At 67.9% G+C, this 16163-nt stretch overlaps 2 protein-coding genes across 2 annotated transcripts; both read right to left on the bottom strand.

The window, feature by feature from the left end:
- Nucleotides 1-5037: 5037 nt before the first annotated feature.
- Nucleotides 5038-5652, bottom strand: SMIM44 (small integral membrane protein 44). The gene is made up of 2 exons (XM_086477374.1): nucleotides 5412-5652; nucleotides 5038-5261 (listed from the first exon to the last, which is right to left on the bottom strand). The coding sequence occupies exons 1-2, from the start codon at nucleotides 5650-5652 to the stop codon at nucleotides 5038-5040; spliced, it is 465 nt and encodes a 154-aa protein (XP_086333500.1).
- A 2965-nt stretch (nucleotides 5653-8617) lies between these two features.
- DOHH (deoxyhypusine hydroxylase) lies at nucleotides 8618-11033 on the bottom strand. The gene is made up of 4 exons (XM_086477491.1): nucleotides 10760-11033; nucleotides 10317-10393; nucleotides 9867-10104; nucleotides 8618-8934 (listed from the first exon to the last, which is right to left on the bottom strand). Exons 1-4 carry the CDS (start codon nucleotides 11031-11033, stop codon nucleotides 8618-8620), a joined length of 906 nt encoding a protein of 301 aa, XP_086333617.1.
- Between the last annotated feature and the right edge of the window lie 5130 nt (nucleotides 11034-16163).

Genomic DNA, 16163 nt, shown 5'->3' with positions numbered 1-16163 from the left:
CGCTGTGTGACAGCACCCATGGGTTACTGCTGTGTGACAGCACCCATGGGTTATCACCGTGCGACAGCAGCCGTGGGTTATCCCCGTGCAACAGCACCCGTGGGTTACTGCTGTGTGACAGCACCCGTGGGTTATCACCGTGCGACAGCAGCCATGGGTTACCGCTGTGCAACAGCACCCATGGGTGCCCCCGTGCGAGGCAGGCGGAGGTGGAGATTGAAGGGGTGGGAGGGGGGTGGGGGGGAAGAGGGGAAGACATTGGACCCACCTCCCTGGGCAAAGAGCGGCAAAAAAGGAGAGAAACCGCCCCAAAAAGGCGTCGAGGCGGCAGCCGGCAGGACCACGCCTCACACCCATACCAAAAATCCCGCCGCAGTGCCTCCGCGCCGCCGGCTGCCCCTCGCCCGCCTTTTCGGGGGGTTCCTCCCCCCCCCCACCTTCCCACCCCCGGGAGGGGTTGGGTGGGTGCCCCCTCCCTTGCAGTTATATTTTACTAGTTAGCCGGATTCTCGCTTCTCGCTTGCCGCAGCCGTTACACACCCGCCGAGCGCACCAGGGCTGCGAGCCGGGGCTGGGACCCCCCAAACCGGCTGGGACCCCCCAGCCCCTGCATGACATCCCCCCCCCTCCCTCCCCGAGCCCCCCGCTCGCCTCCCTGGTGCTTCACGATATTTGATTATACCATTGTACGCAGCCATTACCGATAGCCGCCGCTCCTGCCTACATACCAGTTACTGACCGTGACTATGGATTTTGGGGGTTTTTGGGGTTTTTTTGTTTTGTTTTCTTTTTTTGTTTTGTTTTGTTTTGTTTCGGGGTTTATTTTTTGTTGTTGTTGTTGGGTTGTTTTTTTTTTTCCGGTTGGTTTTTTTTTTTTTTGGTTGTTTTATTTTCTGTTCCCCCCCCCCTTCCCCTATGCAAAAAAGAGAAAAAGAGACAAAAAAGAAGAAAAAAAAAAAAAAAACAAAACAAAAAAAAACCTGACACATACAAAAAAAAGATAAAAAAAAGAAAAGAAAAAAAAAAAGACAAAAAAAAAAATGTATAAAAATTAAACAAGCTATGCTTCAACTCCAGCCTGCCTCCGCCCTTCCTTCACTGCCCCCGGGGAAACTGAGGCAGGGTGCCCGGCCTGGGAGGGCAACTGGGTGTCCTAGCTGGGGGGGGCACTGGGGTGTACTGGAGCAGAGCCGTGCTGGGTGCCCGTCGCCCCGGAGGGGGGACCCCCACCCATGGGTGCTCCTGGCCCAGCTGAGGAGGGCGGCAGCACCCCGGGGTGCACCCGCAGCCCCGCTCGGGGGCAGGGGGTGGGAGGGGACAGGGACACCGGTGGGTGCAGCCGTGGGTCACGCGAGGACGCGGCGCTGCCGCCACGCTGCATCGAGACCTGGGCCACGGGACATCGTCACCTCGCACACGTGACATCATCGCCTTGCCTGCGTGACGTCGTTGCCCTCACCCGTATGACATCGCTGGCCGAAGCTGTGCGTCACCCCCGCGGTCCCCATCCCGAAGAGCCGCCCAGGACAGCCGGGGTGCCGAGGCCAGACGCCCCCCAGGCTGTCCTGGTCCCCCGTGGCACCCGCCGGCCCCCCGAGCACCCCGGGCGGCTCCGAGGGCGTCGAGGGCAGCACCAGGCCGGACCCCGGCTCTCGGCCCTGCCAGAGGCGCTGAGGCCTGGCAGCTGGGGGCATGCCAGGGACCCGCCATTGTTCCCTGCCCCGGTGGCACCCAGGGGTGCCCCCGCACCCAGCACCCTCGGGGGGGCAGCTCCATCCTGCGGGTGCGGAGCCCCGGGTGGGCCATGGGACGGACAGCCCCATCCCCCGCACGGTGACACCAGACGCTTGATGCTGGCCAGGCTGGGGACCTTTACTGGGGTACAGCCGGGGGCACACCCCCCCACGCACCCCACCCCACGGCCGGGACCCCCCCCCATGGGGTGTGCGGGGCGCCCCTGCGCCTGACCCCGGCCACCCCCTCCCCGATCCGCTCCGGCGGGCGGCTCATCCACGCCGGGGCTTGGCGACAGCCGGGGCCACGGCGGCACCTCCCGCCCCGCAAAACCCGGCGCGGATCCCGGCCCCGCGGACGGGGCTGAGGATGTGGTGCCCAACGTGGGGGGGGTCCCCAGGACCGGGCACCGGGCGGGCTGGGGATGGCCACCGCCTCAGAGGGACGTGACCTTGCTCTGCGTCTTGCCGTCGCTCTCCTCGTCGCTCTCCTCGGCCGCCAGGTTGGTGCAGCCGGCGGGCTCCAGCCTGCCGGGAGGGAGGCGTCAGCGAGGCACGGCCACCCGCTCCCCTGGGGTGTCACCATCCCTTTTGGCCGTGCCAAGGGCACGCCGGGCCACACGTGGCACTGCCAAGCCACCAGCAGACCACGCATGGCACTGCCAGCGTGTGGCCATCCCCAGGGGGAATCGAGGCCCAGGCGGGGGTCCCGGGGCCAGCCCTGCAGCGCCCAAGCTGTGGTACCTGTCAGTCGCCTGGGTGTCCTGGAGGCTGCCATGCTTCCTGCGAGGGGAGAGAGGGGCTGAGCGGTGCCCGGGGACGGCCCCAGCCCCACCCCGCAGCACCCTGCTCCCAGCCTCGGGCACAGCCGGGCCCTGCGGCCCCCCCCCAGGCCGGCACCCCCCGCCAAGGCGGGTGCAGGATGGGTCCCCACCACCGGCCCACCTGCGCATCCTGATCTGCCAGAGCCGGTTGATGAGCAGGAGCACGAAGACAATGAAGAGGAAGACAACAACGGCCGTGAGGCCGATGAGCCAGGGCTGCAGCTCCTTGGAGCCGGTGCCTGCATGGCAGGGGGACAGGGACAGGGATGGGGACAGGGACGGCTTCAGGGGAACCCCATGCTGCAGGGGACGGGACCCTCCATCCCATGGCATAGGGTCCCGATTGTGCCAAGCCCCCCTCCAGCACCGGGGAAGGCTGGAGACACCAGGGGACGCTGGTCGGTGCTTGTCGCCACCCCCTCCCCACTGTCCCTTGGGTGCCGAGGAAGCCACCCCCAACACAGCCAACCGGTCCCCAGGAGAGTGTCGGGGTGCCCAGCCTGGTGGGGAACACTGGGGACAGCGGGTAGATGCCCCCAAATCTTCCTGCTCTGCCTCCAAAACGGTTGCTGCCGGGGCACTGGGACAGACTGGTCCTACTAGAAAGGTCTCCCAGGAGCTGATTTGACGCCCCATGGCGGGCACGGCCACCCCTCCCCAGGGCACCTCGGGGTACAGGGGGCTGTGGGGGCACCTACCAGCCTGTCCCCGGGCGGTGGTGGCGAGGACGAGCAGGACCAGGAGCGAGAGGGGCTGAGAGACCCTCAGCATTTTCAAGCGGAGGCCGGCAGAGGGGCTGGAGCACGGCCGGATCCTGCACCCCGAGGTGGGCTCCTCTCCCACGCCACTGCTGGGTGCCACCCTCTGCACCCGGGGCCAACGTGCAGCTTTTATTGGGCTCAAGAGGACAAGTGCCACCAAGTGCCATGACAACGTGGCTCCTGTGACCCTTGAGAGGTGGCACCTCCCCCTTGGCTCAGCCACCAGCACCCTGTAGCACCCAGCGGCCACCACCCTGGGGACCACGGACCTTGGGTGCACCCCCGGGGTGGGTGAGTGGATGGGGGGAGGGATGGAGGGACAGATGGATGGGGGGGGGGGGTGGAGGGAGGGACAGCGGGGGTGGATAGAGGGAGGGAGGGAGGGAGGGAGGGAGAGATGGATGGGTGGGTGGGCGGGTGTTTGGAGGGACAGACGGATGGGTGGGTGGAAGGACAGACAGATGGGTGGGTAGAGGAACCAACAGCTGGGCAGATGTGCGGCAGAGCGCCCCCCCCCCCCCCCACCTGCTGCCCCATCCCAGTCTCTCCCCTCTGCTCATGGCGCACCCCACACCCCCATCCTGGCTGGCAGGGCCGGGACAGTGTCCCATCCCACAGACACGGCCCCCCACCCCGACATATCGTGGGGACAGTGTCAGGCCACCCCCCCCGGCCCTCACCCAGGCCCAGGCCGCCTGGGCCCCAGATGCAACGGCTGGTGCCAGTGGGACCCCGTCATGTGCCCAGGGGGTGCTCGAGTACCAAGAAGAGCAAATATTAATGGTGTCATTGGCAGGGCAAGCTACTCCGTTCTGCCTCGCGCCCCCACCCGCCAGGGCACAGAGGAAACTGAGGCACAGGGTGGCCAGCGACGCCCTGGGAATGGATTGCGGCCTTCGGCAGAGCCACTCTGCTTGGGATGATTCCTCAAGGGGTGAAGAAGGAGCCTGGGGACATAGAGGCACGGTCCCCACGGGAGGGATGTTGGGGGGCCAGCCCCAGCCTGGGTTTAAGGCAGGGGATGGGGGGGTCCGTACAATGTGGCCCCCATCCCCAGTGCCTCCACCCAGAACCCAAGTGGAGCTCACGGGTGCTTTGTCCCCCAAGACTGCCTTTGGGGACATCTGTGGGTGCTGCTGAGCTCTGCCCCATCGGGAGGGGGCACAGCCTGGCGGCGTCAGGGCACCGAGGGGGCTGGCAGGAGCAAACCCAGGCTCAGGGGACAGCCCTGCCCGGCCCTCCCCAGGCGTCTCCGCATGGTTGTGCAGACGTGGGCCCGCCCGCAGGCACGTGTGTCCGTGTTTCCACGTGCAAATGTGTGCACGTCTGTTTCCGTGGCCACGCCTGGGGTGTGCCCCCCCCAAGCACCCACCTTTCCATCCCCACATGTGTGTCCCTCCGTGCCCGGGGGCCGGTGCAGCTCCACCGAGGGACGCTGCTGTCCCCAGCGAAGGTCAGGGTGTCCCAGCCCTGTCACCTCCCCGTGCCCGTGCCCGCCAAAGCGGGGAGCAAGCAGGGCTGGGGCAGGCTGCTTTATTGGGGGGCAGTGACAGCAGCCCCGAGACAGCGTGCGGGGCTGTGCCGAGGACGGGGGAGCCACGTGCCAGCACCGGGCAGCGTCCCCCCGGCACCCGAGGCTGGGGCCAGGGGCCGTGCTGGGACCTGATGGCCGGGCACGGCTGCAGGGTCCTGGGGGTGGCGGGGGGGTGTCCCCTGGTCCTAGAAAAACCTCTTCTTGGGGGAGTCGGCGAAGGAGATGGAGCTGCGCGGGGCCGGGGTGAGCAGCCCCAGCGGGATGTCCATGCCGGGCAGGGCGCCGGCGCCTGCGTCCTTCAGCCTCCCCTCTGCTGCCAGCCCGTCCTCCTCCAGCCATTCCACCTCTGGCACTGTCCCCTCGGCCATCACCGCCTTCTCCTCCTCTGGCTTGGGTCCGAACGCCCAGTCTGCAGGGGCAGAGACGGAGCCATCACTTGCGCAACCTCACCACGGCAAAGGCTCTGGGGTTGGGGGACCCCCCTCTTTGCTCCCCCCCCTCCCCCCGCCCAGCTCCATCAGGACCCCCAAAGCTCAACCCCGCTTTGGGCAACACTCACCGGCAAAGTCGTGCACCAGGTCCTTGATGAGGTGCCCCACGATGGCGTAGGCCACCACCAGCACCAGGGTGGCCGCCATCACCAGGTAAAGGACATAGCGGGGCAGGCGGATGCTGTCCAGGGCGGGGGGCTTGTAGTCCACGTACAGCACCCCATCCTCCTCGGGGGGAGCCTGCAGCAAGTGCCGCGATCCCCGTGCCCCCCCGGTGCCGGGGAGCGGGGTGCCCCCCACCAGGACCATTGCCAGCTCCCCCCTGCACCCCAGCCCCGAGCCACCGAAGCCTCTGCCACGCCGGGGGCCGCAGGGCAGAAGCGGCATCAGGGGCCACAAAGGTCCTCGGTGCCGGCGGCTCACGGGGACAGCGGGGTCCCCATGCCCAGTGGCAGTGCCACTCGCCTCCGAAGGACAGAGCATCCGCGGGAAGGAGCTTAGCGCCGGCTAATCCGGGCACAGCCCTGGCGGGCGCAGCCTGGGAGGCGCCCAGTGGGCTCCCAAATGGCTCACGGTCCCCAGAACCTGCCCCTCTGGCAGCACCGCAGGTACCTCCGCCCCCCTGGCAGCGGGGAATCGTCTGTAGCTGGAGAACCCCCAAAGGCAGGGATGGCGAGGGACACCCCAAAGCCTCCCCCCCGCCCGCTTCCACCAAGCTGGTTAAATCCCTCCGCAGGGCCCAGATCCCCCGAGCAGATGGTGGGAAATCCTGGCAGCGGCGCCCTGCCCCAAAGGACACGGCCCTCTCCGAGCCGGGAGGCGATGGGCAGAGGGGACGGGTGCCACAGCCCCACGCCACAGCGGCTCCCACGGGGCCCCCCCCTTTGCTGCGCAGAGTCCGGCCGCAGCCCAGCAGCCCACAGCGAGGGGCTGTCACCTTCCCGGAGCTCCGCGTCGGTCGCTGCGTGGGGCACCCCGGTGCCCAGTGTCCCTCCTCCGGGGAGGAGCAGCCGGCAGAGGGGTGCAGGGTGCAAGCAGCACCCAAAAGCGATGCCCTCTGCACCAGGAGGGTGCAGGGTTTGGCCCAGACCAGCAGCAGCCTTGAAAAGAGGGAAAAAAAAAACAAAACCAAACTCTTTGCAGGGTGGGTTGGCTGGGGAGGGATGAAGGCGCCCGCAGGGTTCGGTGCCAAGTCAGGGCTCAACGCCCAGACCCTCCTCCAGGCACATGTCCTGGTTCTACTGCACCCAGGTCACTCCTGGCCAGATCCTGGCCACAAAAATGCCAGTTTCGTTCCAATTTGGGCTTAAAAGGCATTTGGGGGAGTGAAGACAAATGCTGGCGCAGAGAGATTTGGCACCAACCCTGCACGGTCCAAGTGAGTCATCTGTGGAAACGCTGGAGAACAGCGGAGAGCGGGGTTGGAGCAGCCAGGGCGCTGAGCAAGGACAAAGGCACCGGCAAACACCGGGGAAAAGTGCCGGCAGCGCGCCAAAGCCCGTGTGCTGGTAAGGCCCCGGTGCGGAGTCAGCAGCTGCCTCACACCGGTAACGTGGCAAGGGGGAAACGGCACATCCCACCGCCCTGCCCCATCGCCCGCGGGGAAGGGGGACGGGTGCAGAGACACCCTGAAGTTTGGCGGTGCCGGCTGGGTCCTGCCCGTCACCCAGGGGCGACGGAGGGTGCGGGAACGGGGACTAGAAGCCCCCCAACAGCTGTTGACTCCGAAACGGTGTGAAAACGTCAGGTCTCGGTCTCCGGTGCCGAGGAAGGGGGTCGGTGACCCTCATGCCCCGCAGCACGCACCAGCGACCCCATCCACAGCGCTTGGGCGTGCGGGTCTGACCTCCAGCAAGCTGTACAGGCAACCAAAATTGGTCACGTCCGCGGTCAAACTCCCTTCCGTGGGGTCCTGAACTGGGCCAGACTGGGGTTCCCCGCTCCAGCTGTGTCCCCCGGCACCAGAGCCCCGGGGACGCCGAGCTGGCCGCAGCAGCGGCTTTAGGGACCAAGAGGATTGAGCCCAGGAGCGATTCACAGGGAGACTTCGGCCAAGGGGAGCAGCGCAGTCAGCACGATGCCAGTCCCCGCGGTGCAGTGGGACCCCACTAGCCCCCTCCACTGGGCAGCACCATGGGACCTCCTGGGGCACCCCCCCAGGGCCATGCCTGCCCTCCTTCCCGGGCCTGCCAGGCTGGCGGGGAGGGGGGTCACCCCACGCCATCAGGGACCCCACCCCAAGCGCTCTCCTCCCATTAAGGCTGGACTCCACCTTAAAGATCTTTCCCAACCCGAACGATTCTGTTCTACGGCTCCATCACGGCAGCCCCAGGGCTCCCCGCCGGGGCCCGACCCTGGGTGCACCCCGAATCCGGGCAAGGGCTAAATCACAGCTCGACTCACGTGAGAGCTCCCACCACCAGCGCTTTATTCCCTGCCAGTGCCCCCCCTGCCCACGCAGGGCTGCCCGGGGGGCGAGTTGGGTGCTGGGTGACGGCAGCAGACACCAGCCTCGGCCCTCCTAGGTCTGGTTAAACGCAGGAGGGGGGGGAAAGTTCGGGCAGGCTCTGCCTCACCCTGTAAGCCCCGACGGCAGCGCCATTCCCTGCAGGAAGAAAAAGCGCGGCCAAACCTTCCCAACTCTGCCACGAACCCACCCCCATCGCAGGGCAAAGGCTGCCGCCAGCGCCGCCCCGGCCTGCCCCGACAGGAGAGGCCAAACCCGCGGCAGCTCCTCCACCACCGCGGAGGTGAGGAGGGACGCGGCTCGGCACCGGCACCAGCACCAAGGGCGGTTTTGAGGCACCGCGCCGCTACACCCCCCGAGAGCGAGCGCCCAAAGGCAGCCCCGGCGCCCCCAGCGGAGCTGGGGCAGGGGAAGCGGAGCCCTTTCCCACCGAGCTGCCTTGGCAGCACCAGGCCCAGAGCAGCCCCCGGGCCCCGCACAGCCACGACAGGCTCCGACGTGCCGAGCGGAGCCCACCCGCTCCGAGCCCCGAGCCAGGCTGCAAGCAGGCAGCGCCGATCCTGGCAGGGGAAAAAAGGGGCAGATCCAGGAAACGGGGTGGTGGCGGGGGGTGGGGGGGCAAGTAGCAGCTCAGCCTGGATTTGGAGGGAGAAGGCGGCTGTCACGGGGCCAGAGAGCGAATCCAATTCCTCCTCCATGGCAAGGCACGGATCCACGGAGGCGGTCAGGAAAGCGCAGCAGGGGGTGTGGGGGGGGAGGGAGGCAGGCTGCCCCCCCCCCCCCCCCCGTGCACCCCCAAACCCGGGCTCAGGCGGAGCCCTGCAGCTTGCAGAGCCCGTCGGCGTACTGGAACTGGGCGCCGTTCTCGTACTCGTACATGTCCAGCGCCACCTCGCAGCTCTCCCGCACGACCCGCTCCTGGTCGCGGGCGAAGGCCCGCAGGGTCTGCAGGCAGGAGGGGCGGGCGATGGAGCCCAGCGCCTCGGCGCACTCGTGCCGCACCATGGGGCTCTCGGCGCGGCTGCGCAGCGCGGCCGCCAGCTGCGGGACGCAGGCCTCATCCTGCATCTGGCCCAGCACGTAGCCGATCTCGTGGCGGAAGAGGGCGCCGCCAGAGCGCAGGCCTGCGGGGAGGAGGTGAGAGTGAGCCCCCCGCTGCCGCCCCCCCCAAGCGCACTGGGATGCCTGGCCGGAGCCCTCCCCCCCCCCCCCCCAAAATCGGAAGGCGTGGGGCAGGCTGGCCTGAGGAGTTAGAGCTGGCGGTTGCCACTCCAGGCCCGTGGGGGCTTTTGGGGGATGGGAAGGGGGTGTCCCACCCTGCTGCCGCACGGCCAGGGCAGCCCTGGCACCGCAGGCCCGCAGCCGTAGCGATGCCCTCTCGGCACAGCGGCACCCACCGTCCCGGCACTGCTGCCGGGACCCGCGGCGAGCCTGCGCTGCCCCACCGACGCGATGGGCCCGGGGCGGACGGGCAGTGCAGCCACAGCCTCGAGCCCTCCCGTGCTGCGGGACCGACCGGGCGCAGCAGCTTACCGACCCCCGCACGGCTCCTCCTGCGGGACAGACCTGCCCTCAGCTCCTCCTGGGGGGCTGGAGAGCCTCATCCACCTCCCTTGGGCTGGGGGGGGTGGGTCCAAACGATTCCTGAGCTGGGGTCTGCCCCTTCCCCCCTCGGGAGACATTCATTCCCCTCTCCAGAGCTATTCCCAAACCCCAGGGTGAGATCAGCAGCCTCTGACTTTCCAGGATGGGAGAGCAGGACCCCGACACCCTGGAGCCAAGTTCCACCACGTCGCACCGGTTGGTCCCAAGCCAACATTACAGCCTCTGCCCTCTCCCACCCGGACCCACGGAGAAAGGGGGCCTGGAGGAGGGCGGAGGGGCTATGAAACACCAGAGAGCACAGAGCGCTTTGCCAGCAGGGGGCCAGCAGCTCTAGAAACAAACACCCAAAGCAGCCAAGAGGAGCCCTGCGGCTCTGGCAGCCCTGGATGGGGGAAGGGTCAATCCCGGATTAACCCGTACAGCCCGCGGGCAGCCTCCCGCTGGCCCTTACCGTCGGCCAGCGCCAGCACAGCAGCCCGGCCCCCCAGGTTTCGCAGGGCAAACATGGCCCGGTAGCGGTCGAACAGGGGGCGCGACTCGTCCAGGAGGGTTTCGCGGAGTTTGGCCACGTCTGTCTCCTCGGCGGGGGGAGCAGGATCCACGGAGAGGTAGGGGCTGGGGCCTGGCTCCTGCTTGTTGTTCTGCAGCCACTCCAGCCTCCTCACGGCCAGCTGACAGGTCTCGGCCACCTGAAGGGACGGGGACACAGCCCTGGCTGCAGGACGGCGCCGTACAGTGCTGGGAGGGCACCCAGGGTTTCCTGACTGGGCACCAGCACACAGCAGGATGCTGCTCGTGGTGTTCCTGTCCATGGCCAGAGGCTGCCCAAGGGAGACCTGCCTCACCCCCCTGGACCAGCAGCGCTGCACCCCAGGGGAAATGACCCCCCCAAGAGCCTCACCTCAACCACAGGATCCTCCGAATAGCGCTTCAGGACATCCAGCACATTGGGATTCCCAATAGCACCCAGGGCTTCACCTGAAGGAACGACAGCAGGATGTTACCACGGTGTCTACATGACGGGGACTCTGCCGTGTCCTCTGGCAAAGCCTCGCCTCGCTCTGAAGTGGGAACACAGGCCTGGCTCTGACCCCTCCTAAATGAGACAGCCAGGCAAATAAACACAGCAGGAGCCAGCCTGGACAGCAGGAAGGCTTGGCCAACCAGTCCAGCCAGGGGATGGGGCGAGGCAGTTACGTGCCTCGAGGTTTTCCAAGCCAGGACACCCCAGCTGGATCAGGCCAGCACGAGCTGTTCGGTACGGGCAGGGGGAAGCACCTGCAAGTACCACTTGTAGGCAGGACCCTCCCCCTGCACCCACAGCGGCAGGAGCTGCCATCATACCCGCCTCGTGCCGGACCATGGGCTCCTGGCTGGTGTCCTCCAGCACCCGGATGAGCACAGGGATGGCGGCTTCGTCCTGCATCTGGCCCAGGCAGTAGGCCAGCTCATGCTTCAGCAGCGCAGAGCCATCCCCGAAGGCCCGGCTGATCCAGTCCACGGCCGCTGGGCCACCCAGGTTGCGCAGGGTGAAGAGGGCCCGGAACCGGGCGGGCAGGGGCTGGGCCTCGTCCACCAGCGTCCGGCCGATGGCCTCCACCTCCTCCTCCGTCACCATGGCGCCGGGAGAGGCGGAGAGGGCAGGAGTCGGTCGCACGCAGAGCTCCGGTGCGGCTCCCTCCGGTCACATTCCTGCGAACGGGGAAGGGGGTCAGGGGGGACGCTGGGTGCAGCCCCCGGGGTCAAGGGAACCCCCAACCGTCCCCCCGCCCCGGGGCGGGGAGGGCAGAGAGGGAGGCGGCCCGGCCCCGTGCCGGTGGATCGAGCAGAGCCAGACCCCGAGGCCGGGCCTGATCCCACGGGGAGTGCCCGGACCCGGCTTCACCTGATCCCCGGGACCGACACGGCACACACCCCCCCCCCCGTCTCGACCGCTGCCGGGCCGGACCCTGATGGGACAAAGGGAACGGGGGGGGGGACGACACACGACACTGACAGGGGCCGGACGCGCCGTGAGCCGGTGCCGGCACTCACCGCACGCCGCCATGCTGCTCCCTCACGTGACCGCGGCGGCGGCTCCTACCACGGCACTTCCGGGTAGGGGAGGGCGGAGCCGCCCCGAGCCCGCCCGCGTGCGGGGGATGATGCTTCCCCCCCCCCCCCCAGCGCCGAGTGGGAGCGGCTGGGGGAAACGGGGTCAGTGGCGGCGCATGCGCGCTGGCGGCGAGGCCTAGGTTGCGGGGCTGCTCCGTGTCTCCCCGAGCTAGGGCGGGAGGCCGGTTCCCCGCTCCGCCGGGGGAGCCCCTTGCCCAGGGCGCTGCCAGCCGCCTCCCGTGCTCCACCTGCGACGCCCCGGCCCCGCCGAGGCCCCTGCGGGCGGCGGAGCCCAGCCCCGTGGGGAGGGGGGACACGGCGGGACGTGTCTGTGGTGCCCCCCCCCCTTCCAACATGGCGCCGCTGGAGGGGCCTTTGCGCTCCGGCAGCCCGCCCTGCCCTGGCACGGCGGAGGCAGGGTGCCACCGGGCCCCAGCTTGCGGCGGGACAGCGGGGAGCTGAACCGCAGCCGCTTGATTTCCCAGGCGATAGCGGGGGCCGGGGCAGAGCTGCTTCTGCTCACACTGCAGCTGAGCTGGGAGCGGAGCTGGCCGGGGGGGGGGGACAGGGGGGGATCCTGGGGGGGCCCCTCACGGCAAACCCCTCCGGGGAGGGGTGAGAAGGGATGCGGGGACGCTGCAGCAGCTCAGCCCGCTCCCCCCCGCTGCTGAAGGCAGCACCTGGTGCCTGAGGAGCAGCAGCAGAGCCGGAGTTGGCGGCTGCAATTTCGTTCCGGGCTGGTGCCGGCCCCTGGCAAGTCACTGCTCTGCCTCTTCCTTCCCTTCCCCTCCCGAGTGCGTTTACACAGCGAGTTTGATACCTTCAAAGGGGTTTTGCTTTCTTATTTCAAGCCTCCCGCTGCTTTTGGCCTGCCAGAGGGGCCTCAGGACACAGACATGCTCCCAGGAAAGGGGAGACCCAAGCAGCCCTCGCCCAGCCCTGATCCCCGCGTTACTCAGGCGGCACACAATACACCACCAGACGGCTCAAATCCTGGAAGAGAGCAAGGGCACAAAATACATTCCACTGCCTGAAACCACTGCGGCAAAACCAGCACGAGCGTGACACGGCTGCCCCCCCCCCCTCCCCACCCCGGGCACGGCCGGTGCAGTCCCCTGCTGAACCGCCCGGTACCGCTGGGCCACCGTTTGCCGGGGTCCGTGGGAAGTCCACGAGCGAGGATGTGCAGGGCTGCTCCTGCCCCCGGCCCCGTCAGCCCTCCCCGCAGCTCTCGAAGTACTGGCACATCAGCTCCCGCACTTGCTCGGCCCGGCCGTCCTCCATGGCGGCGGGCGCGGGCTGGCAGGGCTTGGGCAGCTCGGTCGGCTCGGTGCCCTCCAGCCACTCCTCGTTGAAGGGGTTGTCGTGGGCTTCGCAGATGTTGTGCAGGATGCAGCAGGCGAGGACGAGGGTGGGCAGCAGCTCCAGGCTGCAGTCGTCGCACTTCAGGAGGATCTGCCAGCGGGCCTTGAGGCGCAGGAAGGCGTTCTCGATGACGCTGTGCGCCCGTTTCAGGCGGTAGTTGAACTGCAGCTGCCGCTGGGTGAGGTTCTCGTCCTCCTGGTAGGGCTTGAGGATCCAGTCTTGCAAGGGGTAGGTGGCATCGCCCAGCAGCACGTACTTCTGCGCCTTCCCCATGAAGTGTTTGGGAGGGTTGGGGCACAGCCGGCCCTCCTTGGCCAGCACCCACAGGCTGGAGCTCTCCAGGACCGCGCTGTTCTCCATGCTACCGGGGAAGGCGGTGGAGACGTCCCAGAACTGGCCCAGCCCGTCCACGGTGGCCTGCGTCAGGATGGAGTGCCAGCCCTGGCCGTTGCAGTAGTCGGCGCTGAGGCGCAGGGGCGGGTGGATGGGGATGTGCAGGCTGTCCAGGGCGCCGATGCAGTGCGGGAAGCCCCAGCGGGTGCGGAAGATGCGCACCATGTTCTCCAGCTCCTTCTCGTTGGGCAGCCGGAGGTAGCGGGGCTTGAGCAGGAGGACGACGGCGTAGCTCACCTCCCGGACACACGTCTGCACGGTGGAGGGCCCCACGCCGAAGAGCGGGCTGAGAGTCTGGTACTCCACGTTGGTGGCCAAGTGCCACAGGGCTACGGCCACCCTCTTCTCCAGGGGCAGGGTGGGGTGGAAGTGGGCGCTGTGCGGAGCCAGCCCCGGCCGCAGCTGGTTGCAGACGTAGAAGAAGGTCTCCTTGGACATCCGAAACTTCTCCAGCCAGTCCTGGGGTCCAAACTCCTTCAGGACCACCCGCTCCCACCAGTCCGTGCTCCTGATGCTGGGCCAGGCGCGGGGGTAGAAGTAGCAGCTGGTTCTCCTCCGGCGAGCGATCAGGAGCTGCAGGGAGAGGGAAGGGGCGTTGAGACGGCGCTTCGCTGGGACCTCCCCCCTCTGAAGACCACCCAGCTCAAGCGACCCGCTCAAGGCAGGGAGGACACCCAGTGCCACGCGGCCGGTGGTCCCAGCCAGCACTGCCACCGGGTCAACTTGTCCTGTTCCTGGGAAACCCCACAGCAAACCCACCAGGCAATGGTCGTGACCCTGGACGAGATGCCCAGGTGCTGCAGACAAGGAGCCTTCTGGAAAACTCCCCTTTCAGGGTGGTCAGTTCCTCTGTGGTTTTGTTTTATTAACGAGCATTAGTTGCTTTCCTGCAACCGAGCGAACTGCGAGCTCGGTCACAATTTGGAAAAGGGAGCGAGCACCCGCGCTCCTGGCCCCTCCACAGAAATCTTTTTTTTCTGTTATTAAATGCCAAAAAACATCTTTAAGCTGCAAAGAGGCTTTTTTCACCTTCCTCAGCAGCTGCCCAGGGAAGTGGGTTCCCCACATTCCCCCCAACAGCTTGTCCTCGCTGCCACGTGTCCCCAGGCTCTTCATAGCCCCCATCCTTTGCATCCCCCACCTTTGATGTCACCCCCTCCTTCATGTCCCCATGTCCTCTGCCTCTGCTTTGTGTCCGGGCTCACATCCCATGTCCTGCAGGTCCCCTGTCCTTCATGTGTCCCCCATCCTTTGTGTCCCTGTCTTCATGTCCCAGGTTCCTTTGTGACCTCTGCATCCCCCGCGTGTCCTTTGTGTCCCACATCCTTCCTGTCCCTGTGCGTCGTGTCCCACACCTCCCCCGTGTCCCTGCCACCTGTGCCCCCCTTGTGACCTGTGTGTCCCTCCCACGTCCCCCATCCTTCCCACCCCTGTACATCAGTCCCGCACATCCCCCCATTCCCCATTTTTTGTGTCCCCATGACCTTGTACCCCCCCTCGTGCCCTTCATGTCCCACATCCTCCCCTCCCACGTGTTTCACGTCCCCCACCCCTTGCGTCCCCGAGCCCTGTGTCCTCCCGCATCCCTCAGCACCACCACCCCCCTCCCGGCGTGTTCCCAGGTCCCCTCCTTTACCGCGTCCTTCCCGCCCCCCACCGATCGCGGCCCACCCTCGGCGTGTGTCGTCCCCCCCCCCCGTGTGTGTGTGTGTGTGTCCCCCGGTCCCGGTCACCGTCATCAGGCGCTTCTGCCGCTGGCTGTAGTAGTGCCGGAGCCAGGCGCGCCGCTGCGGCCCGTCCCAGGCCGCGGCCCCGGCCCCGGTCCCGGTCCGAGTCCCAGTCCCGGTCCCGGTTCCGGCCCCGGTCCCGGTCCCGGTCCCCGCCCCGGCCATGGCCCGCCGCCCGCCCGCCCGCCGCCGCGCCAGCGCGCACAGCAGCACCAGGAGCCGCTCCTGCATTTTCAAATCGGGAGCCGGGGCCGCCCTGGAAGTGATCGGCCGCGGGGTCACGGCGGGACCGGGCACGGGGCGGGACGGGGCGGCACGGCGGCCATCACCGTGGCACGGCCCGGCTCCGCCCCGGGTTGAGGCGGTGGGTTTGCCTCGGGGCCGGGCGGCCGCGGAGCCCCCCGGCTCTCCCGTGACCCGGTGCACCGGCCACCCTCAGCACACGGGCGTTGCGGGAGGCACAGCCGGGCTCCACTTTGGGGAAGAATTGCACCAGAAAAAGCAAACCCAAACCAAAAAAAAACCCGCCGACAAACAAGCAGTGCCGGTCCCCGGTGGTGCCCCGCGCTCCCTAAAGGGTTGTCGGGTCGTGCCGTGGGGATATTCCAGGTCCCGGGGCGACAACCGGGAATGGGGTGTCCCCCCCAGGGAGGCCGCTGCGGTGCCTTGTGTCCCGACTTTGGGGGGTTCTGCTGGTTGTTGTTGTAAACTACATACAAGGGGGCTTCTGAGAGACCCCTTGGTTAACCACGGGAGGCCGAGCCGCGTTAATAACAGGGGAACCGCGCGCCAGCAGCTCGGTGCCACCGCGATCGGCCGTCGGTGCGGGGCAGGCTGTCAGCGGGGTGCTGGCGTCGGCCGCCAGAGCGTCACAGACGGACACAACCGGCGGACGGGGGATCCGTCACCTCCTTTCACCCACCACGATGGCGCCGAGCCCCACCAAGAGCCGGCGCGGCGGAAGGGACGGGGGAATGGGTGGCGGGGAAGGCTGGCAGCTCCGGCTGACTCCCGTGCAGGTGCCGCTGTTGGGAACGGCTGTGGGGGAGCGAGTCCCCCCGGCCGGCATTGGCCCGGGGCTGGCAGCGGCTCCCCAGGCCGCTGCCCCCACGCCCGTCCCCAGGCCGCCGTGCCAGCCCCCGCCGGGACGGCCGAGCCCAGAGCAGTCG

The sequence above is a fragment of the Leptosomus discolor genome, chromosome 24, assembly GCF_034619465.1.
Source record: "Leptosomus discolor isolate bLepDis1 chromosome 24, bLepDis1.hap2, whole genome shotgun sequence".
NCBI classification, from domain to species: Eukaryota; Metazoa; Chordata; class Aves; order Leptosomiformes; family Leptosomidae; genus Leptosomus; species Leptosomus discolor.
This window is presented reverse-complemented; position numbering and strand designations above follow the sequence as displayed.

Coding starts and splice junctions, on each gene's coding strand:
- SMIM44 (XM_086477374.1), bottom strand. CDS start 5,652: ATGGTCCTGGTGGGGGGCACCCCGCTCCCCGGCACCGGGGGGGCACGG. Junction 5,262..5,411: donor CCTGGTGCACGACTTTGCCG/GTGAGTGTTGCC, acceptor CTGCCCCTGCAG/ACTGGGCGTTCGGACCCAAG.
- DOHH (XM_086477491.1), bottom strand. CDS start 11,033: ATGGTGACGGAGGAGGAGGTGGAGGCCATCGGCCGGACGCTGGTGGAC. Junction 10,394..10,759: donor CATGGTCCGGCACGAGGCGG/GTATGATGGCAG, acceptor TCGTTCCTTCAG/GTGAAGCCCTGGGTGCTATT. Junction 8,935..9,866: donor TGTGCTGGCGCTGGCCGACG/GTAAGGGCCAGC, acceptor TCCTCCCCGCAG/GCCTGCGCTCTGGCGGCGCC.